The sequence below is a fragment of the Trichosurus vulpecula genome, chromosome 2, assembly GCF_011100635.1.
Source record: "Trichosurus vulpecula isolate mTriVul1 chromosome 2, mTriVul1.pri, whole genome shotgun sequence".
Lineage (NCBI taxonomy): Eukaryota > Metazoa > Chordata > Mammalia > Diprotodontia > Phalangeridae > Trichosurus > Trichosurus vulpecula.
In genome coordinates, this window is record NC_050574.1 from 16,462,107 (window position 1) to 16,483,881 (window position 21,775).

Below are 21,775 nucleotides of genomic sequence, written 5' to 3' on the forward strand. Positions count from 1 at the left end.
GAGGGGGCACAGGACGAGGGGAGCTGCTTTTCCACCTTCTGCTCTCCCGCGCACCTTGCGCTGTTCCCAAGGCTCAGCGCTAGCAGCCCGTCGGGGACCCAGGCACCTGGCCTTCTGGCCCCCCACCCGGGGACCCGCGTGTCCAGGCCCCCCGAGGACCCGGGCGTCTTCGGGAGCCTCGCTCCTCCTCTCCTGTGGGAGGACCGAGACGTCCAGTCCCGTAGCCCCACTCCGCTTCCCCAACCCTCCGGGGACCCCAGGGCCCGGACTCCCCCTTCTTGGGGCTCTTTCTCCCCGGACCCGCTCTCGGACCCCAGAACCGGGTAATTAATGGATGGCCGGGGGGGGCTCTCTTTGGGGGCGGGGGAGGGACCCCTTCCTGGAGCTCCCCAGCAGGCGGGGAGCAGGCACCCCGGAGCCCCCCAGACGGCTGCGGGGCCCCAGCGCCGGGCCCGCGGGGAGGGGGCGCGGGCTGCGAGCAGGCCCCCGCCCCCCCGGCCGGCTGGCTCCTCCCGCGGGGGGCGGTGCCTCCGTCCCTCCTCCCCGCCCCCTCCCCCCGCCTTCTCTCCGCCGCCGCCGCCGTCGCCGCCGCCGTCGCCGCCTCCTCTGCCAGCTCGGGGCCTCGAGCGCTCCCCCGCCGGCGCCCTCGGACCCGGACGTGTGCGTCCCCTGCCCCGGCCCCGGCCCCCCGGCCCGGCCATGAACCTCTTCCGATTCCTGGGGGACCTCTCCCATCTCCTGGCCATCATCCTGCTGCTGCTCAAGATCTGGAAGTCCCGCTCCTGCGCCGGTGAGGGCCGGAGAGCGCGGGACCCCTGCCCGGGCCGGGGGGGGGGCGGGGGCACCCCAGGGACACCCCCCCCAGGGAGGGAGGCGGGGGGAGGGGAGGGAGCCGGAGCTGCTGACGTGGGCCTTTGGGGGAGGAGGCCGCCCGGGCCCTAACTGCCTCCCCTCGGGCCGGGCCCCCCCACCGGACCCCTGGGGGCTGGGGGAGGTGGGGGGCGGCATGCGCCCCGAGTCCAGGCCCGGCCAGGCCTAGCCGAGTCAGTGAAGCCCGGACCTCTCGTAGCTCGGGGCCCGCCCGCAGCCGGGCCCGCCCCCTGGCAGCAGGCCCTGGGAAAGGGGCAGGGCGGGCCGGGAGAGGCAGGCCCGTGGGGGATGAGCCTGGAAGGGGCACCGGCCCAGCCCTGCCCCCCGATCCTCCAGGCCCCCCGGGAGGCCGCGCTGAGCCCCTCATCCTCCCCCAGGAATCTCGGGGAAGAGTCAGGTCCTGTTTGCAGTCGTCTTCACTGCCCGCTACCTAGACCTGTTCACCAACTACATCTCCCTCTACAACACGTCCATGAAGGTGGGGGGGGGCTCCTGAGGGGCCTGAGAGAAGGCCACTGGGGCGGGGCTGGGGTCTCCAGGCCTGGGAGTCTGGGAAGGGTTCTCTGGGGGAGGGGGGAGGGGGCTGGGAGGAGGGCCACTGAGGGGTCTGGGGTCTCCTGACCTCCGCGGCCAGGAAGGGCTCTGTTGGGGAGGGGTGGGAGGGCTGGGGGGGCACTGGGGACCTGGGAGGGCTCCGCAGGGGAGGGGGGGCTGGGAGGGCGGACATTGAGGGGACTAGGGTCTCCAGGCTTGGGGGGGCTGGGAGGGGCCGGGGCAGACCTCCTGGAGACCATGGACTGGGGTCCCCAGAGCCTGAGACTGGTCTCCACGTCCTACAGGTGGTCTACATCGCTTGCTCCTTCACTACGGTCTGGATGATCTATAGTAAGTTTAAGGCCACCTATGACGGCAACCATGACACCTTCCGAGTGGAGTTCCTTGTGGTCCCCACAGCCATCTTGGCCTTTCTAGTCAACCATGACTTCACACCACTGGAGGTGAGTCTAACCTGAGGGAGGTGAGAGACCAGGTCGCCCCCACTCCCTTACAGAACTGGGGAACATTTTTGAGGGGAGTTTGATTATTGGGGAGCATGGGTTGGACGGGTCCAGGGCCTGGGCCTGAAATCCAGCCCTTCTTCCCCTGCGCCGTTCCTTGGCTATGGGGCTGGCTCACACAGTGCAGCACCCTGGGCTTGGGTGGTAACTTTACAAATGCCACCGGACTGAAAGGGAGAAGACCCAGCAGTGTGCATGCCCCCATGGTCCTTGGTCTGGTCTCAGCAGCTGACAAGGGGGTGCGCCCCAGAGCCAATCCTCTAACAATTGTGCCCTCCGTCTCTTTTCCTCCCCTCTGCCTCGCCTCTCTCTGCCTCTCCCCCTATCCCTGGCCTAGATGCCCACCTCCCCTCTCTCTCCTGGGGGCCTTTCCCCCCTCTAGCTCAGCTTTCCTGTCTTCTCCCTCCCTTTCCTTCATGTCTTCGACTTCTTGGCTCCATTCTCAGCTCGTTCCACTCTCCTCATCTCCTCTATTTCCTCCTCCCTTCCTGCCTGTGCCCCCTTGCCCTCTACCCCCCTCTCCTGGTCTCCTTCGTCCTTCCCTGCCCCTGGCCCAGCTTGACCCCGTCCAGCATCCTCATTCCAGCCACCCTCAAGAGCTCAGCTCTGCCTTTCCCTGCCTCCCTGGCCGTCCCTTCTGACCTCGCTCATTCCACGCGCCATTCTCTCCGCCCCCCCAGATCCTATGGACCTTCTCTATTTACCTGGAGTCTGTGGCCATCCTGCCACAGCTGTTCATGGTGAGCAAGACGGGAGAGGCCGAGACCATCACCAGCCACTACCTGTTTGCCCTGGGCGTCTACAGAACACTTTACTTGTTCAATTGGATCTGGCGCTACCAGTTTGAAGGCTTCTTTGACCTCATTGCCATCGTGGCCGGCCTGGTGCAGACTGTGCTCTATTGTGACTTCTTCTACCTCTACATCACCAAAGGTAACTAGTTTCCCTGGTCGCATCCCCAGCCCTCCGTCCTTCCCCATTCTCCCCTCTGTGGCTTTCCCCATTCCCCTCTCTCCCTCTCTTCTCCCAGCTCCAGGTTAGGGGATGGGGGTGTGTGTGCACATGTGTGTGTGCACATGCTGCTGTTTCCTCCCACTGCTGACTCCTACCCTCTCTCTCTCTCTCTCTCTCTCTCTCTATCCCTCAGTTTTAAAGGGGAAGAAGCTAAGCCTGCCTGCATAGTGCTGGCTCCCCAGGGCATCTCCACAGCAGGAGCAGTGATGGCGAGAGGAGATGGGCCGCAGCAGCACGGGTGGGGTGGGGCAGGGAGGCCCCAGGACCTGTCCTGCCCAAGGGGTCACTTTTTAAAAGAATCAATAGATCCCCACCCCCCCTTCTCTGCTCCCTAGAGCTGGGGGGGCAGGGGAGGAGGGCATGGGGCCCCCCAGCCTTGGAGAGCAAGAGCTCAGGACCATGGCTCTTTATAGTGTTTTGCCTTTTAGAGAAACAAAGACGAAATCTTTTTTGATTTGGTTGGGATTTAGATAACTCCGTTTTTCCTTCCATCATCTTGTCAGCCTCTGGACACCTGTGTTTTCATAAACTGTCTGGGGGTGGATGGGGAGTCCCCCAGCTGAGCCCCCCACTTCCCTGCTGTCTATGTCCTCCTCCCTCCAGACTTTGCCAAACACTTAGCCTCTTCCCTGGCCAACAGGACCCCTCCTCCAGCTTTTTTTCTGGAGAATCGGAGGGGCTGGTGGGGTGACTCCTCCCCTCCATCTTTTATATCTTTTTTGTCAGTTTTTTTGTCCAGGGGCATCGGGAGGGAGGGAAGGCGCCATGCCCCATTTTTGTACAGAATTGATGGTTAACTCCTTGTTCACTTGAAATAAAGACAAAAATGAACTTCTCACTGTCTGCTTGTCTGTGTGTGCCTCTCCCTCTTCCAGCCTCTCTTCTGCTTCAAGTCCCCCGTGTGAGGGACCCTGACTAACCCAATAATGTCTGTCCTCTACAGAGCAGAAGCAGCTCTAGACATTGGGCCCGGAGGCCTGGGAAAGAGCTTCCCCCCGCCCCCCCAGCCTCGATGGGTGACTTGGGGAACCTTTTCTCTCTTTGCAGCTGGGCACAGGGTAGGTTTGGCCCCTGATGTCCCCTCCAATGTGTACGTGAACTTGGCTGGGGCTTCCAGCCCTGGCTGGCATCTTTTCTCCAAATGTCCACAGGGATAGTGTGAGGCTGCCCCGGGAGAACCTGTGCAAAGTTTGGTTTCTGAAGGCCTTAATCACGGAAATCCCATAGGACATTCATATTCTTGGTGCCCTTAAGACCACTCTGAGTGAAGCCATGCCAGGATGATTCTCCCTTTTTATGGAGGGGGAGACTGAGGCTGGAAAAGCTTAGTAACTTTCCCATGGGCAAACAGCTGGTTCACTAACTTTTCCTTAGAAGAATAAGTCTTTTCTCTGGAGTTACGGACATTCGTGAGGCTGTCCCAGGACCACATCAAGGGGGACTAGGTGAGACCCCACTTTGTCGACCCAAACAATGCCCTCCTCCCTTTCCCTTTCCCTGAAACAAGAAAGGACCGTTTTTTGATTGACTGATGGATAGATGAGACATGGCAAGCTCAGGTTTTCACAAACACCTCCGTGGGAGGAAGAGAAAGTCTCTTTAATAACTGAGAGGATCAGGACAGGCGGCCTCAGTTGTCATTCATCATGGCAAGTCGAGCCCCCTTGGGAGTGGTCGGGTATGGGGGTGGGATGGAGCTGGAGTAGCCCAGGCTGTTGGGCCCCATGTTGGTGGTGGTGCCAGAAGACAGGGTTGTCAGGGCCACACCACCCTCATCCAGGGAGCGCTTGTAGGGGACGGGTGGGTCACTGCGGAGGTCCTGGAGCGCCAGGTAGGCCAGGACCATCTGTGGGAGGGTCATGGGATTGAGGACTGGAGAATTCTTACTGATCTTATCATCCAAATCCCTTAACAAATGGGGAAACTGATCTTGGATGGGAAGAAACTGGCTCAAAGTCACACAGCCAATGAGAGGCAGGGCCAGGATTCAAACACAGGCTCTTTGGACTACAATTCTTCCAGTTCAGGCCCAGGGCAGGGCTTTGGACTCGACTCCATGATGGGAAAGGGGTAGGAAGAGAGTGGCTAGCTTTTAAACTTTGGGTCTTTTCTAGAACCTAGTGGAGGGCCTGGCCCCAGCAGACATTTAGTCACCTCCATGAAGGCAGGGTCTCCTCCCAGGTGCAGTTCAGGCACCGTCTGCCTCCCTACACCCTCACCCCAGTCTTACCCAGACAGGGATTGAGAAGAAGGAGAAGGCGATGGCTGCCTTGGCGCTGCTGTTGCCCAGAAGGTAGTGGTGAGGGGGCGAGCGCTGCCATTGGTTGGCCAGGAAACAAAAGCCCACGAACCAGACTCCAACCCAGATAACTATGGCAAAGGAGAGGGGTGCTGGGGTCAGGGCCCTTCCCAGAGGAGGCAGAATGGCCCTGGGGGCTTCCCAAAGGACTGGCCATCCTCCTAAGGGCCAGTGAGTACACCAACAAGCAAAGGAAGAGGGGGAGGCCAGCCTCAGTCATTGTCACAATTAGTGTTTGAATTGAACCTGGTTTTGTTGCTCAGCAGCTGCTGGGCAGTCTAGAGTACTGGATGGGTTTAAGTGACTCAGGCCAGGGCATGCTCTCAGGAGGGCTGGGGGGACACTGACCTAGGTCATCCAGACTGGAAAGCCAGCTCTGTTCATCAGGTACGTTGGCCCTCTCTTCTGAGGATGTCCTACCCACCACCCTAGCCTTCTGCTTGTGTGTTCCCATACAGTCACCCATGCCCCTCGAGCTAGTCTTTACAACAGCCAGGCCCTGGGGGACACCAGGGTGCTCATACTGGGGTAGAGTGACTGGCATGGTCTCAGGCCCCCAACAAAAGCCATGGCCTCCTGCCAGATCAGAAGCGAGTCCCTCCATTTCTGAAAGGTGGCCAGAGACCCTAAAGGTCATCTCTAAGCAGCCCAGGCTGAGAGCCAAGGAGCCCTGAGGGTGAGCCCAGGGAGCCCCTACCAGAGAGCGAGAAATCCAGCAGCAAGACTGTGGTCTTCAGGCGGGTGCTGGTGATGCGGGCTGCCAGGCTGTCCAGAGTGAGGAAGAGCAGGCAGCCCAGGAAAGCCAGGAGGCCAGTGACCACTGCGAAGCTGCAGGCCACTCGGTTGTCATTGAGGACGCAGTGCAGCTGTGAAGAGCTGCTCAGGTTCTGGTAGCCATCAGTCAGCAGTGTGGCAAAAACGATGAGTGAAAAGACCTGGATGAGGCAACAGCTGAAGGTGAAGCGCTCTCCGGGAGGGCCTTCCCCCTCTCCTGATCCTTCACGGTTGCTTGAGGAGACAAACCCTCCCAGGGGACCTCCCCCACCTGGAGTCCTCACCCTCCCCCCAGCCTCCTGCCTCCCCTTCTCCCCAGTGGGCTGGGACCCAAGGGCAGAGGCAGAAGGTGGAAGGACATGGCGTACCCCAAGACGAGCCTGGGATTCTGGGGCCCTGTGGGATGGGCCATGGAAGACCAGGGCCATCCAGACCTTTCCTTCTGACTTTACTCTTTCTGCCAGCCAGGGTATGTGCCACCCAGTCTTCCACATTCCATAACCTTGGGCTCTCCCAGCCTCACTCATATCAAATGATTACAAATCCTGCCCATTCCCTGTCTGCCAAAGTCTCCCCCTATCTGGCCCCACCCAGAGGTGCCTCCCTAGCACCCCTGGATCACTGCAGGTGCCTGACTCCACTTCTCTGCTCCAGGCAGCCCATCCATGCCCCTATATTCTCTAGAGCCCCCAAACTTGCTGTCTGGTTTTGCTTGTGCTGCATCCTCAGAAGCTCCTGAGGAGCCCAGGAAGTCGAGCAGCCCCTAGCTTCGGGTTGGAACTCAGAGAGCTTCCCCAAACCAGTCCCTAGTAAATGTTCCCATTCTAGCTCTCCATGTTCCCAGCCGTCACTGAGACCTCCAGAGGCAGGGACGCAGTCTTAGCTAAAGGCATCAAGCATGGAACGATGCAGGAGGCTGGTCCAGTGTGTTTGGTGAATTAATAAACAGTGGAACTTTCACTTCCTCAGTAATGAGAGTAGCTCCCATAATAGTGCTTGAACCTTTACACAACACTTTCCTCCCAAGCAACCCTGGGAGAGGGAGCCCATCTTACAGAAACTGAAGCTCAAGTGGAGAAAGCCATTTCCCTGAGGTAGCATGACTAGGCGGAGCCAGGACCCAGACCCCCAGGCCAGGATTCCTCACAGGACATCCTGGGCTGGAGGTTTCCTTAGTATCAATAGGGAAGTTTGGAAGGGGTGGGGCGGAGATTTGGGGGAAAGATGATCAGTTTGGGATAGGCTGAGTTTAAGCGTCTATTGGCCATCCTGCTGGGGATGTCTGAAAGGCAGTTGGAGATGCAAGTTAGCAGAGAGATGGGGGTAGATTGGAGAGTCACAGGCAGAGACAGGATCATTGAGACCATGGGAGGTGATGAGATCCACAAGTGAGAAAGAACAGAGGGAGAAGGGAAGAGGACTCAGGACAGAACACTAGAAGACTCCTGCGACAGACGGGACTAAGCCAGACGAAGATCTAGTAAAGGATACTGAGGATTTGATATGACAGAGGAGGAGGTAAACTGCTGGAGACCAGATGAGATGGGATCATTTGTGCATAGGGGGGGTTGGCTTTGTCAAGGAGAAAGGCCACCTTATCATGGGAGACAGGGTGAAGGAGGAGCTAGTGACAGAGGGCATCTGAGGGATAGGAGGAGCTCTCTGCAAATAGCCTCAGGGTTTGTTTGGGTTTTTTTAGTGAAATGTAAAGCCAGGTTCTTGGGGTGGGGGGGGGCAGACTGTGGGAGGTTTAAGGAAGGACGAAAAGTTTGGGAGGTCTAAAGGACTGCCTTGCTGCAGTGAGGCCCAGCTGACATCACATAACAGAATTTCACAATGGCCCCAGTCAACACAGTTCCATGATTTTCTCTAGCTTCCTTCAGCAGCACATGAAAGGCAGTGGGAATAACCCAAAGCAAGGGTTTGGAAGGGCGAGATCTTCTACAGGATAAAAAGAGTCCTTTCTCAGGAGAAGAGAATAGTGTAGAGTACCTTTCTTTGTATCCCCAGTGCTTGGCACACAGCTAGTGCTTAATAAATGCTTACTGACTGACCTAGTTACACACATACCGAACACGAATCCTCCCTATAACATTGCTGATAACTGGTCATCCAGCCTCTGCCTGACCATCCCAAGTGGCCAAGAATTGACTCCATCTGGGGATAGCCCATTACATTTTGGGATTCTCACTGTTAGGAGGTTTTTCTTAACACAGAGCAGAAATCTGCTTTGTGGAAACTTCCAGGTGAATGTAAGCTCCTTGAGGGCCAGAACTGTTTTAATTTTTGTCCTTGCATCTTCAGGGCCTCACAGTTGGCAGGTGGATAAACGCTTGTCGAAATTAATCAGATTGCTTTGTCCCATTGCTCTGCCCTGCTGGGCCACACAGAAGAAGTCTGGCAGGCCCAGGCAGACAGATGCTGATGTTTGTCTACCCTCAAAGAGTTTGCATTCCTATTAAGGGGAATGCTGCAAATTTATACACAAGAAAATCCTGGATACAGACAAAGGAAATACAGGGTGACTGGTCCAGGGGAATGCTAACACCAGGGAGGATGATCAGGAAAGGGCTCTTGAAGGAGATGCACTTTAGTGGCGCTTCGAGGACAGCAAGGGACAGGAAGGAGCGAGGTCGGCCCCACAGGAAACATGAGAGGGAGCTGGACCATGGTGCTCCAGGCTCATGGGGAGGTAGCTCTGGGAGGTGAGAAGTGCCTGGAAGGCATCACCAGAGAAAGCTAAGACCCAGAAGCATGAAGTGATTTGTCCATGGTCACACCTCGAGGCTGAGTCACCCCAAACCCTGGTGACAGCTCCAGGGTGTCCTCCTGATACTGCCCCTCCCTCTACCTAGAATTTTCCCTTCAGCCTTCCCAGAACTCTAGCTCTAGTTTCCCATGTCTGTGGGACCTGCCCAAACTAATCCTAAGTGGTGATGCCCAGGGTGATCCCCTAAGAACAAGGCAGTGAGCAGAGAAGTGAAAAGAGCCCCGGGCCTCGCAGGGAGACCTCAGCTGTCCCGGAACCGTTACTCATTTGCTGTGTGTGACTATACAAGTCATGCCATTGCTCTGTGAGTTTTCTTATCTGTAAAATGAGAAGGGTGACATTGTCCCAGCTGCACAACCAGACTACTGGGAGGACACAAGTCCTTCAGGGACTCGTGAGATATCCTGAGGGCAGGAATTGTCATACTCTTTTTTCTTTGTAGCCCAGTGACTCCTACACTGGAGCTGACACACAGTAGAGGTTTAATAAACATTATAGAACTGAGTTGATGGAAAGTTTCTCCTAAATCTTGCCTAGATCAGCCTGTGCATCTGGAGGGAAGCCTAGATTTCCCCTTTGTTCTCCTCACTAAGCCCTCTACACATCCCCAGCCCTCCCTAGTCACCCTCAAGCCAGGCCACCATAGGCCTCCTTTCCCAGACTGAGCCCTTCACCAAACCGAGTGCCCAGCCCCTGACAGCGCAACTCCCAGACGACTTATGGGGTGGCCACGGCAGGCTGCTTCCTGGTTCAGCGTCTCTCTGAAGGCAGCACAAGGCCACATTGGATTTCTGGCCACCCTTTACAATTCCTACTTCTACTGAACTTGCAGCCCGTTGAAAGTCCAGCTCTTTTTCAGATTAAGGCCTGTCGAAAAGTCAACCCATCAATGAGCAATTATTAGATAGCCGCTATGTGCCAGGCACTGTGCTGCGCCCTGGGGATATAGACACGAAAATGAAACTGGCCTTCCCCTTGGGGAGCTTCGGTTCTATCTCTGCTCTCAGTCTAACCACATATGGCCTATGTTAGACTGGGGAGGCAATTTTAAAGAGCTAGGAAAAATAATAACAAAATTCATCAGGAAAAACAAAAGGGCAAAAATATCAAGGGAAATAATGAGTAAAAATGTGAAGGAAGGCGGCCTGGCCGTGCCAGATCTGAAGCTAGATTGCAAAGCGACAATCATCAAAACTACTCGCTACTGGCTAAGAAACAGAGGGGATTAGTGGTAAATGTTTATAGTAATCTACTGTCTGAACAACCCAAAGTTCCAAGATTTCGGACAAGAATTCACTATTTGACCAAACTGTTGGGAAAACTGAAAAACAGTTTGGCAGAAACTAGGCATAGACTAACATCTTACACCCTATACCAAGAGAAGGTCAAAATGGGTACATGATTTAAACATAAAGGATGACACTGTAAGCAAATTAGGAGAGCAAGGAATGGTTTACCTGTCAGATCTAAGGAGAAGGAAGGAATTTATGCCCAAACAAGAGACAGAGAACGTTAAGAAATACAAAATGGATGGCTTTGATTACATTAAATTAAAAAGGTTTTGCACAAACAAACCCAACGCAACCAAGATTAGAAGGGAAGCAGAAAACTGGGAAACAATTTTTACTGCTAGTGTTTCAGATAAAGGCCTCATTTCTAAAATGTAAAGAGAACTGAGTCAAATTTATAAGAATACAAGTCAAAAAAAAAGAATACAAGTCATTCCCCAATTGATAAATGGTCAAAGGATATGAACAGGCAGTTTTCAGATGAAGAAATTAAAGCTATGTATAGTCAGATAAAAAACTGCTCTAAATCACTATTGATTGGAGATTTGGGAGGTGGATTTCTTGAACCATTTATATTTCTATTTTGACTGGCCAAAAGGCACGAGGAGGACGAGGAGGCCAAGACCTGCTTTGGTAGAGCTTCCAGACTGGGCTGAAAGCACTGGGCCTGGCTCCTTCCTAGACTTCCCTGTGCCCTTGCTGAGGTCACAAGCACCCAGGCCCTGCTGGGGGAGAGGTGAGGAGGTGACTTCCCACAGGCAAAAGCCCTTCCTGACTCCTCCCTTAACTAGGCTTCTCAACCTGAGAACAAGGCCAGGTGATCAAGTACCCAGTGTGCTCCAATAGCAGGAGGGTGGGTCAGGAAACTGAGGGCTGTGCCCACACAATCCAAGGACTTTGAACCTGCCTTTATCAGTGGACCTCTGTGTCTGGACTGATACCCAGTGGTTAGATATGCTCATCTCCCTCACCCTCTCTCTCCCTCTCTGTGATGCTGAACCTCCCCTCTGCCCCTGGCTCTCTCCTCTCCCATTCTCATTGTTCTTTCCTGCCCCACACCACCCCAGGTCCCACTGGGGATCTCCCTGCTCCTCCCACCAGGCAGGGCTCTGTGCTCAAACTAGCTTGCATCTTAAGCCTTTTCCTTTCTGATCCTTCCGTCCCCTGGCTCCCTCCTGACAGCCTAAGCCACCTTGACCAGCACTGGCTAGGCTTGCACTCCTATTCTCTGGATGCTCTTTGCCACCATCACTCAGCCACCTCACCTCCTCTGAGGTTCATTCAGTCCACACTGGTCACCCAGGCCAGATTCTATAAGCTATCACCTCCTGAGCCCAGGACTCTGTCCCCTCTTTGTCAGTGAGTTCAGCATCTGCCTTGAGGTCTTCCCCTCCACCTCAACTCCTTACTTCATCCTAGGGGCCTTTCAACTTTAGCACTTTTCCCACTTTTTCAGTCTTCTCAGTAACCAGGACCTGCTCCTCGGTTCTCCCCTTTTCACACAGGGGTGCTCATGCCCTTGTCATGAGTGGATGCTAGTTATGATTGTTCTTACCATCCCGCCTCCACAAGCTTTCCACTTCAGTGTTGGAGAACTCGGAACTGCCATCTCTTCCTGGGCTTTCCTCTCTAAAGAGACTTTGTCCTTCTCCATCCCTCAGTGCTCTTGCAGGCCATTGTCCTGGCCCGGCCTACTCACTTTTCCCAATCATTCTTCTAAGAAGATCTCTTCCCAGCCTTGACCCCTGGGTGAACCATGCTGACTCTACACCTCTGTTTGTTCCTGAATCCCTGACTAGCTTGTCTTCTGGGCATCCCACCTCGACATCTCCCAGCCTGCCTCGTTCCAGCCATTTGCCTGGCTTCCCCTACTCATGTGCTGCTAAATGGAGCTGGGGGAGATCATGACCCTGTGCTGACTGGGTCCACTACAAATTTGTGCAAGCTCATCTCCCTGGGCTAGTGCTGCTTCCCACCCTGACTCACTATCCCACTCACCACAGCAGCTGTTTCAAACCTTTTCTCTCCTCATACTTCACTGAACAAATTGAGGCCATTCCCTGAGAGCTCCCTCTCCTTCCCTCCTCCGCATCACATATTCCTCTGACATAATCCCCCCTACCATTATCTCCTCCTCGATCCCTTCTCTTTGCCAGGGCCAGCTCCTATAGATTTACTCTTGGTTTTTTCCTTTCCCACCTTCTTCACCCCCTCCATCATCCTCACTCTCTCAATTATCTTCAATGTCTCTCTGTCTGCTGGTTCCTTCCCTGCTGTCTACAAAGGTGCCCAAGCGTCGCCTGGCCTTAAATACCTCACTCGATCCTACCATGCCTGCCAGCTATTGTCCTATATCTCTCTTCCCTGTATTAGCTAAGCTCCCACAAAAAGCTTCCTTTCCTTTCCTGGCTTCTAAACCTTCTGCAGTCTGGTTTCTGACCTCATCATTCAATTCCAAACTCCTAAGTCACCAATGACTTCTCAAATGCCAAATCGAATGGCTTCTTCTTGCCCCTCAATCTTCTGACCCCTTCAGACACTACCGACCCCCTTCTTTTCCTGGGTACTCTCTCTTCTTGGGGTTTTCATGACCCTTGGTTCTCCCCCTACCTGTCTGACTGCTTCTTCTCAGTCCCCTTGGCTCACTCTTCCTCCAAGTCATACCCATTAACTCTGGGCTTTCCTCGAGGCCCTGCCAATGGCCTTTCACACTTTTCTCTCTACACTCTCTCACTGGCTGATCCTATTACATCCTGTGGGTTCAAGGATTAGCATCTCCGTGCAGATGATTCCCACTTTTATTTATCTAGTGCTAGTCTCTCTCCAGAGCTCCAGCAGGCATCATCACCAACTGCCAGTTAGAGATTTCCAACTGGATATCCTGCAGGCATCTGAGGCTCAACGTGCCCAAAATAGAACTTCGGTCCTTGCCCCCAAACCTCCCCCTATTCTGAAATTCCCTGTTATTATTGGGGGCAATCGCCATCTTTTTGGCCATCCAGGTTCAAAACGTCATTGTCATCCTCTCCTTTCCCAAACTCTTGCTCGCCCTGCATATCCAATCCTTAGCCAGACTCTGTCATTGCTCTCTCTCTGACATCTTGCATACACCCGCTTCTCTCCACTGACATAACCACCATCCTAATTCAGGTCCTGATTATGTCTCTCCTGAATTACTGCAATAGCTTTCTTATGGTCTTTCTCTATTCCAATCCTGGGTTGCCAGATTATTTACAAAAGTGTGGTTATGACCAAGGCACACCCCGCCCCACCCCCCAACTTTCTGCTTAATAAACTTCACTGGTTCCGGAACAAATAGAAAGTCCTTTGGCCTCCAAGTCTCTTTACGACCTGCCTCTTTGAGCCATTCCCATCTTCTTCTTTCTAATCTAGGCCATATAGGCTCCCTTCATCTTGGTATACAGCACCCCGTCTCCTGTCCCTCTGCCTGGACCGCTCTCCTTCCCAATCTTGGGATCCCAGGCTTCTTTGAAGATTCAAGCACTACCTTCTCCGGGAGGCCTTTCCTGGTTTCCTCAGCTGTCGGGGCTGCCCCCCTAAGGGGACCCTTCCTTCTATCTGCTCCTTATTTACAGTGGATGCTCCGGTTGACACGTCATCATAATATAGCTGTCTTTAGGTCCGGGATTATTTTTGGTTTGGGTTTTTCTTTGTATTCCCTCAGCACAGTGTCTGACACATAAATGCTCATTAATCGATTGATTAATCATCCCTATCAAATTTCATGTTATTGGATTTGGCTCTGTGTTGGACCCTGTAAGGATCCCGGGGGATTGTAACTGTCGTCCGACATGTTACCTGTCCCTTCCTTCTCTGCATCCCCTACAAATTTGGTAAGCGAGCTATCTACGCCATTATTGGTCATGTAGCAGATATGTTTTAATAGCCCAGAGTCAAGCACAGATCTCTACGCCGCTCGGGTGCAGACCCTTTTTCAAGTCCTCCTCAAACTCTTCCTGACTGCTCTTTGGGCCTGGTTCTAAACCCTCAGAAAGTGGTCATGCAGGCCACCTGACTGCGTCATCGGTGAGTCCCCATCTTTCCATCTTATCAGCAGTAGGGTACACGAAGCTTCGACAGATGCCTGGCTCGCATCCGGGCAAACTAAATTTACCGAAGTCTTCGGATCCACCTGCCAGGTTAGTAACCCCGGCAGAAAAGGAAATAAAGTGAGCCTGGCGTGAAGACACGCAGGCTCTTGGTAACCCTTCCTTTTCTATAGAGGACTAAAAATGCGCACTTATATAGTGCTGTGTGGGTAACAAAGCCTGGTGACCAGCAACTGGCATGTATTAAGTACCTACCCTGTACCAGGCTCTATGCTGAGTGCTGGGGATAGGGAAAAAAGAGGCCCAAACCAGTATGATCTTGGACAGATGAAGTAAGCAAGGGCTTAAGTGACTTGCCCTCAGTGGAAGCCCCTGAATCTGAGGGAGCTAGGCTCTGAAGGCATATCCTCCAAGAACCCGGTTCTGAGACATCTAACCTTTGTTGTAAACCTGCAAATGCCACAGAAATGCGAGTGAGCTCCACTGCCCTCACTTTGCTGGAGAAGCCTGAAGCATCTCCAGCCAGGCGAAGGTGATGCAGGCCAGGGATACGGATGGGGGCCTCACCCCAGCAAAGATCCGGGAGATGGTCTTTGGCTTCTTCACAAACTGGACCACCTCGCTCTCGGCCAGGTCGTGAAGGCTCTCGGGCACATACATGTCGGCCCTTCTGCCGTCCCTTCTCTCACGCTCAGATGTCCTAACCTGGGGACGCAGCAGAAGGAGAGAGGAAGGAGAGGTCAGAGGTCAGAGTGGGGGCTTTGGAGGTCGAAGAGGAGTGGGAAGGGGATCGGGAGAAAGGAAGGGGGACGTGGCCCACTGGCCAGTATCCCCACAATTGGAAGACATTTCTTTAGGATGGGGAGTACCCACCACAGAATTGAGGGTATCGCTTCAGAGTGGGGTCTTCCCCCACAGAAATGAGGGGTACCTCTTCTTAATGAGTTTCCCCAAAATGGTAGACAGCTTTTCACAACAAAGGGCTTTTACTTCAGAATGGTGGTCCACCCTTGCAAAGTGGGAACTTAGTCAGAAGGGGTGTCTTCACTTCGAGATTGGGGGACTCTGCCTCAGAAATGCGGGGTGCTAGCTCACTCAGGGGAGGGTATCACACACAGATTTGAGGACTCTCAAAAACAGGGTTTTTTTTTTCCTTTTCAATTCTTTTCAGAGCAGGAGTTTTCCCTTCAGAATTGAACCATCTCTCTTCAAGATAGGGGGTCCCTGGCTCCAAATTGGGGAGAATCTGCTCAGGAAAAGAAAGGTTCTTCAGAAAAGGGTGGGAATCTCCTTAGGATGTGAGGTTGCCCTTGAAGAATTATGGGTCATCTACTCAGAATTTGGGGGGCTTTCATCAGGAAATGGGGGTTTCCTGTCATCTTTAGATGGAATTTCCCTAGAAAATGTGGGTCTCCATCTCAGAACTTGGGGTGTCTCTTCTGAGAACGGCAGTCTTCCCTCAGAATTGGAGGGATCACTCAGAATCAGGGGAGCAACTTTGTTTAGGAAAGGGGGGTCTCCCCCTCAAATTTGGGGGAATCTCCTCTGAAAATGGGAAAAGGGATAGTCTCAGAATGGGGGGTATTTCCTCAAGAATTGGGGTCTCCCTCTCAGAAGTAGGGGGAATCTCCTCAGGAAATGGGGAGGTTCTCTCCCTCACCTTCCCTGTAGCCCCTCCCGCCCGACCTCCCTGCCCCAGCAGCTTTCTCCCCAGACCCGCCTTTTTCCCGCCTTTTCCTCTCCGTGCGTCGAAAGCCTATTGGCCGACAGGAGGCCACGCCCCCAAGACACACGCCCCCTCATTGAGGAATGGAGGCGGGGCCTCGGAAGCCGTTGGCCTGAGGCACACACGAGCCAGCCGCGCGCCTCTGAATCATCGCCAGCTGTGTGCGCATGCGTTCAGCAACGGAACCTTAGCTACTCTTCCCCTCTCCCTCCACAGGGAAGTCCCTGGAGGAAATAGTCTGAGCTCACTCCCCAGAATGCCCCCACTCATCAAGCCCCGCCCCTACACTCCTCCTTGTAGGCGCATGCGAGGTCCAGAAAGCCACCTAAGGAGGAGAAACTGCTCCCTCACCCCCACGCATGCGCCGTCTCTTGAATAAAGCGGCACCTGGAGGCCCATGCTGCTGACCCTGCGCATGTGCGCCAGGCTCAATGACAACCAAACCTTTCTAAGGTGAGGGGGAGGGAAAGGCTTTCTGGGGCGGGGGTGCACTTCTTAATGCAGGGCTTTGGGGTGACCCGGGGGTTTCGTGAGATGCATTCAAACCCGTCTCCCAAATAGCTTTCCCACCCCCGCCCTGCCCAGAGGGTGTGCCGTGGGGGAGAACATGTCTACGTCGTGACCTTTGTCTACTGACCCCTGACCTCATGCCTACTGTGCTGCGGGAGAGAAGGGGGAGGAGGAATGGGGGGGCTGTGGGCTGGGCCTGGGTACCCAGTTATCTGCCAGGAGTTGGGCTGTCCCTTCTTGCGGGGCAGAGAGGGAGGAGGGCGAGGCTTTGGGAAAGGCACCCGTGACCCGTGACCTGTGACCCTCCCCAGCTTTTGCAATGTAGTGCCTGCCTCTGAGCCTTCTCCCCCTCCCACTCCCTTCGGGGTGTTAGGAGTCAGCATGCTCCGGGCGGCCCGAGCAGCCTGTGGGGCCGGGTGGTGGGGCTGCCCCCGGCCCCCGCTGAGGCCCTGGGCCCCCAAGGCCGCTTCCCGGCCCCACTCGTCCCTGACCATCAAGATGGGGGAGTATCGGAAGATGTGGAACCCCACGGAGCCCCGGAACTGGGCCCAGCAGTATCAGGAACGCTTCATCCCCTTCTCCAAGGACCAGCTGCTGCAGCTCCTCCTGCAGGTCACCTGGGGAACTACAGGCTCCAGCAGCCCCCGGGGCTGTCAAAAACACCACTTCCTTCCCGGGGCGGAGTGCCTGCTCTGGAGCATGCTGGGAGTTGTAGTTTCCAGCTGGCACTGGGGAAGTCCCTAGAACCACAACTCCCAGCGCCCCCTGGGGCCGAAGGGCCGCCGCCGCCTCCTCCACCGCCGCCTCCTCCTCCTCCTCCTCCTCCTCCTCCTCCTCCTCCTCCTCCCTCCCCCTCCCCGCCCCCAGCTGGTGAGGACGCCCCTGGGGCAGCAGGGCCTCCCCACCCCCACCTCCCAGCTGGTAAGGACCCCCCCTGGGGCAGCAGGACCTCCCCTTCTCAGCTGATGGGGACACCCCTGGGGCTGCTGGCAGGGAGGGTCTCCTGGCTGAGATAGCAATGTCCAGTTTCCCCTTCCCAGGAGTTTCACTCCAGTTCTCCGGCCAAGGCTGCGCTCCTGCAGTTCGCGTCCCACGTTGACTCCTGCATCCTGTCTCAGTATAACAGCACCTTGACCCAGCTGCAGGTGAGGAGCCAAGTGCCTTATTCTGATGGGGAGCACTTGCTTTCTGTGCCTTCCAGGAGGCGCTGTCCTGTCTGCCCCAGCCCAGTCAGTGAGGGCCTGGCCCTGACGTGCTCAGCGTGCCAGACCGCCACAAGTGGTCTAGGCAACCCGAGTGTCTGGGCCAGGAGTCCAGTTCTGGGGTCCGCTTTGACTGGCTGAGCTACGGCTCTCGGCAGGTCCTGGCGGAGTGGGCAGCATCTCCCCCCTGCTGCCCGTATGGCGGACCTGACCTAGTGTCTGCCCCTGCCCTCCAGGCACTGTACGACCCCATCAACCCAGACCGAGAGACCCTGGAGCAGCCCTCCCTCACGGACCCGCAGCGCCTGGCCAACGAGCAGGAGGTCCTCGTGGCCCTGGCGCCACTGCTGGATCAAGCTAACTTCTCCCCACTGTCTGAGGATGCCCTGGCCTATGCCCTTGTGGTCCACCACCCACAAGATGAGGTTCAGGTAGCAGCCCCACCTGACTCTGCCCTGCACCCGGGTCCCTGGAAATCCTTTGGGGGAAGTGGAAGCTGGGGGCAGTCAGTCAGGACACAATTATTAAGTCCCTTCCGTGCTCCCCACCCTGTGGCTACAAAGTCCAGGAAATAGCCCCTGCTCTCAAGGCAGTCATGCTGTGTTTGGGGGCCACAACATACACCCAGAAAAGGAAATTTGAAATATTTACCAAGTAGATGTCACATCAGTGGGAACTAGCATCTGGTAGGATCCAGAAAGACATCCTGTAGAAGGTGGTGCCTGAGCTGAGCTTTGAGGGCCAAGAGGGAGGGCTCCGTAGGCAGGAGGCGCAGCCTGGGCCAAGGCAGGGAAGGGGGAAACGGACTTTTTGTGCAGCTTATGGCATGGAGGCCGCCTTGGCTGGCACATGGCATGTGAAGAACGGAATATGCAGCTGGGCCAGACCCCAAAGAGAGTCACTGAAACTTGTCGGGAGGGGTAATGACCAGCTGGGCCACCGTGTGGAGCATGTTTCAGGGAGGGCAGTCATCCAGCTAAGGTGCTTGGGTGCTGGTCTGGGGGCAGATGTCAGAGCTGGGGGGAGAGAAGGCCCAGGGCAATGCCTTCTGAAGAGACAGAGAGAGTAGGAAGGGGGACTTTGGAGATGTCTGGGGGCACCGCAGTGGGAGCCTGGGGCTGGGTCTGCAGAACCTCCAAGATGCTCTAGAGGCTAGAGAGAGGAAAGCCCTGGACAGAGAGGCCTGCTAAGGCAGCTTGATGGCACCATGGTGCCCAGAGCTGAGTTCAAATTCAGCCTTGGATATTAGAGCTGTGTGAGCTGCGGCTCCTGGGCAGCATCTTTTCTGGACAGGCGGCCCAGATGGGCTGGAGGTGCAGGTCAGGAGTGAGGGAGAAGGCCAGTGAGATGAGGGGAGGAGAGATCCCCCACGGGCACAGTGTCAGCTGTCTGCCCAGAGGGGAGGCGTGAGGCGATCAGTCCAGTGTGGCCAGGAAGAGGTCTGGGAGAGGGCAGGCCCAGGGAAGCCGGATCTCAGAGGAGGAGGGAGGAAGAACAAGTGTCTTCTCCTTGGTGGCTGACCGAGAAACAGAGGAGGGACAGGCAGCAGGAAGGAGCCTGGAGAGGTGGGAGACGAGGGTTCCAAGGGGCCGGTGGGATGAGAGAGAGAGACCAAGCTAGGCCTGCCCCACCCCACACTGCCCCACACCACCGAACACCACCCCACACCGCCTCTTGTGCCTGCAGGTGACCATCAACCTGGACCAATACACTTACATGCAGTTCTGGGCCCTGGGCCAGCGAGTGGGGCGGCTCCCACTCAAGTCCATCGTGGGCTCCGAGCGGGGCTTCTTCACCAAGTCCCCCCCTGCCGAGCGGTGAGTGTCACAGAGCGGCCAGAGCAGCCAGGAGGGGAGAGGGGAAGCCCGAGCCTGTCTAGTCTAGCTCCCCAGAAGGGCAGGAGTCTGGCCGAGGGTCAGAGCTGGAAGGGAGGGACCTCAGCGATCCTCGAGGCCAGAGATCCAGAGCAATCCTTGTCCCAGGTCACCCAGGTAGAAAGTAGAAGAGCCGAATGCTTCTAGACTGTGGTGGCTAGAAGGCACCTTTGCTTTACAGGGCCCCAGAACCCTTTGTAGGGCAGGGATAGACCCTCTCCTCTCCCCCAGTCCAGTCAACCCCCTAAGGCTTGCTGCGGAGGGCAGGTGGGTGTCCCAGGAAGTTCCTGACCCGGCCCTTGGGGCTCAGGCGTTACTTTAAGCGGGTAGTGGTGGCGGCCCGCACCAAGCGGAGTCACCTGGTGCTGAAGAGCTTCAAGGACACTCCCCTGGAGGGGCTGGAGCAGCTCCTCCCAGAGCTGAAGGTGCGGACACCCCCCCTGCAGCGAGCCCTACTCAACACCATACTCTTGGTCTCGGGCCTGGTGTTCTTCGTCAACGTGGGCATGGTGGTCCTGTCTGACCTCAAGGTGGCCACCTCGCTGCTACTGCTGCTCTTTGCCGGTTTCATGGCGCACCGTGCCTCCCAGGTGAGCCCCGGGCCGGGGCGCCTAACATCGGGGGCGTGGTGGCCTTCTCTGGCCTCAGTTTCCCATCTGTGATGTGAGAACGTTGCACTTCCAGGTGTTGCCTGGCGGTCCGTCGCCTGGGGCAGAGTCTTCGGGCCAAGTGTGTGTATATGGGGGTGATGGAGCCGCCTGGGAAGTAGGGCAGGGTGTTGTGGTCTGTTGCCCCAGCCCCCTGCCCCCAGACTGTGAAACATGTGCACCCATTCCTGACCATTAGGGCTGGCAGGGGCCTGAGGGCTATCTGGCCCCACCACTTCTCTATGCTTAAGGGAGCCGAGGCTGGTTACCCAGCCAGGGAGCTGCAGGTGTGGGGCCGAGCCCAGGCATCCTGAGCCCTCTCTCTGAGTGTCTCTGAATGGCCTCTCACTTGAGGCTTCCACCTCCTTCTTGAATGAATGAATAAAATGGAACATCCATGGGGATGGAATTCATGAGGCTCCTTGGAGCAGCCCCAGAGCCCCAGGGTAGGGTCCTCAACAGTCTGGAATCCAATGAACGCATTTAATTGAAGTGTGAGTGGACAGCGCCTACAGAAGCCCCGCTGTGTCCCTCTTCCTTCCTGCCCCCGCTGTGTCCCCTCTGCTCCCTGCCCTGTCCCTTCCCTCGTGCCTTCCTGCTTCAGATGTTTGGCCAGCGCCGGAACCTGCAGGCTCTGGAGCTGGCTCACATGCTATACTTCCGGAGCACTTCCAACAACTCAGAGCTGATCACGGCCCTAGTGCACCGGGCACTGGAGGAGCACGCCAAGGAAGTCCTGCTGGCCTACAGCTTCATGGGACGCAGGGGTCTGGGGCCTCCCGAGGGTAAGCAGCGCCCTGAGAGCCGAGCCCCTGACTTCCAAGGCCCTGGCTCACCTGCTGATCTGCTCCTTCCCTTCCTCTAGAGAGCGCCAAGTGGCTGCAGGACTCTGTAGAGGCCTGGCTCCTGGCTCGATCAGGCTGTGAAGTGACCTTCAACGGGGCCCGGGCCCTCAGCCACCTGGAAGCCTTGTCCCGAAAGGTGCCCCCTGACCTACCACCCGATCTCTGCAAAAGCCCTAGCCCCTCCTGGGCTGCCCAGCTTCAGAGATCCCTGGAGCCTCCTGGGATCCAGCTGAGGAGGGAATGAGCTTCCTGTCATCTCTTCGCCTACCAGAGCCCCACAGGTCGGAGCGCTGGCCCGGCTGGCTTCTGGTGGGCTGAGACTCACAGCCAAGGGCCACCCTTTCCCCCAGGAATGGAGGGGCGCACGACCCTGGGGACCCAGTTGTCTCTGCTGCTCCCTGCTGCCATCGGCCTCTTGGGAAGGGAGCAGGATCTGCCCCTCCCAATGCCAGTGCCTTCCCCAGACCCCGGTATTTTTTAATACCGACTTTTGCCAATGCTACCTCTGACTCCATCTCACCCCATGTCCCCCCATGTGCAATACTGATCCCTGTTCCCATCTATCCTCCAGTTCCCAAAGAAATAAACCCTGTTTATACCATTCTCTGTGGTATGGGGGAAGGGCTGCCACTGAGGGGGCAAGGCTCGCTAAGCAGGGACCCCTCAATGTGAGCAGCTGGGAGACTTGGCCATGTGAGTCCAGAGCAGGCTGGTGGTGGGGACCTGGAATGCCCAGGCATCCCATGAAAAAGGTATTTGCCATGCTCTCATAAAATGTGGGAATGGACCTGGCTGGGTGTGTCTCTTCCCTTCCGCTGGGCTTCTCC

At 56.2% G+C, this 21,775-nt stretch overlaps 3 protein-coding genes across 5 annotated transcripts; 2 read left to right on the top strand and 1 right to left on the bottom strand.

Annotated features, from left to right (window-relative positions):
- The first annotated feature begins 564 nt into the window (after positions 1 to 564).
- On the top strand, positions 565 to 3,780 carry KDELR1 (KDEL endoplasmic reticulum protein retention receptor 1). Its single transcript, XM_036742610.1, has 5 exons — positions 565 to 790; positions 1,248 to 1,348; positions 1,710 to 1,868; positions 2,609 to 2,861; positions 3,076 to 3,780. The coding sequence occupies exons 1-5, from the start codon at positions 700 to 702 to the stop codon at positions 3,108 to 3,110; spliced, it is 639 nt and encodes a 212-aa protein (XP_036598505.1). The 5' UTR covers positions 565 to 699; the 3' UTR covers positions 3,111 to 3,780.
- A 722-nt stretch (positions 3,781 to 4,502) lies between these two features.
- SYNGR4 (synaptogyrin 4) lies at positions 4,503 to 14,804 on the bottom strand. Its single transcript, XM_036747072.1, has 4 exons — positions 14,712 to 14,804; positions 5,939 to 6,176; positions 5,173 to 5,312; positions 4,503 to 4,788 (listed from the first exon to the last, which is right to left on the bottom strand). Exons 1-4 carry the CDS (start codon positions 14,802 to 14,804, stop codon positions 4,573 to 4,575), a joined length of 687 nt encoding a protein of 228 aa, XP_036602967.1. The 3' UTR covers positions 4,503 to 4,572.
- Positions 14,805 to 16,218: 1,414 nt separating this feature from the next.
- TMEM143 (transmembrane protein 143) lies at positions 16,219 to 21,549 on the top strand. Of its 3 annotated transcripts, none has more exons than XM_036747073.1 (8): positions 16,219 to 16,323; positions 16,754 to 16,992; positions 17,421 to 17,525; positions 17,819 to 18,013; positions 19,269 to 19,399; positions 19,767 to 20,046; positions 20,708 to 20,888; positions 20,969 to 21,549. In XM_036747073.1, exons 2-8 carry the CDS (start codon positions 16,762 to 16,764, stop codon positions 21,190 to 21,192), a joined length of 1,347 nt encoding a protein of 448 aa, XP_036602968.1. In that variant the 5' UTR covers positions 16,219 to 16,323; positions 16,754 to 16,761; the 3' UTR covers positions 21,193 to 21,549. The 3 variants fall into 3 exon arrangements, with proteins under 3 accessions (XP_036602968.1, XP_036602969.1, XP_036602970.1); XM_036747075.1 differs by having other exon boundaries at positions 16,251 to 16,322; positions 16,745 to 16,992; XM_036747074.1 differs by lacking the exons at positions 20,708 to 20,888; positions 20,969 to 21,549 and adding an exon at positions 20,141 to 20,700.
- The last annotated feature ends 226 nt before the right edge of the window (positions 21,550 to 21,775 follow it).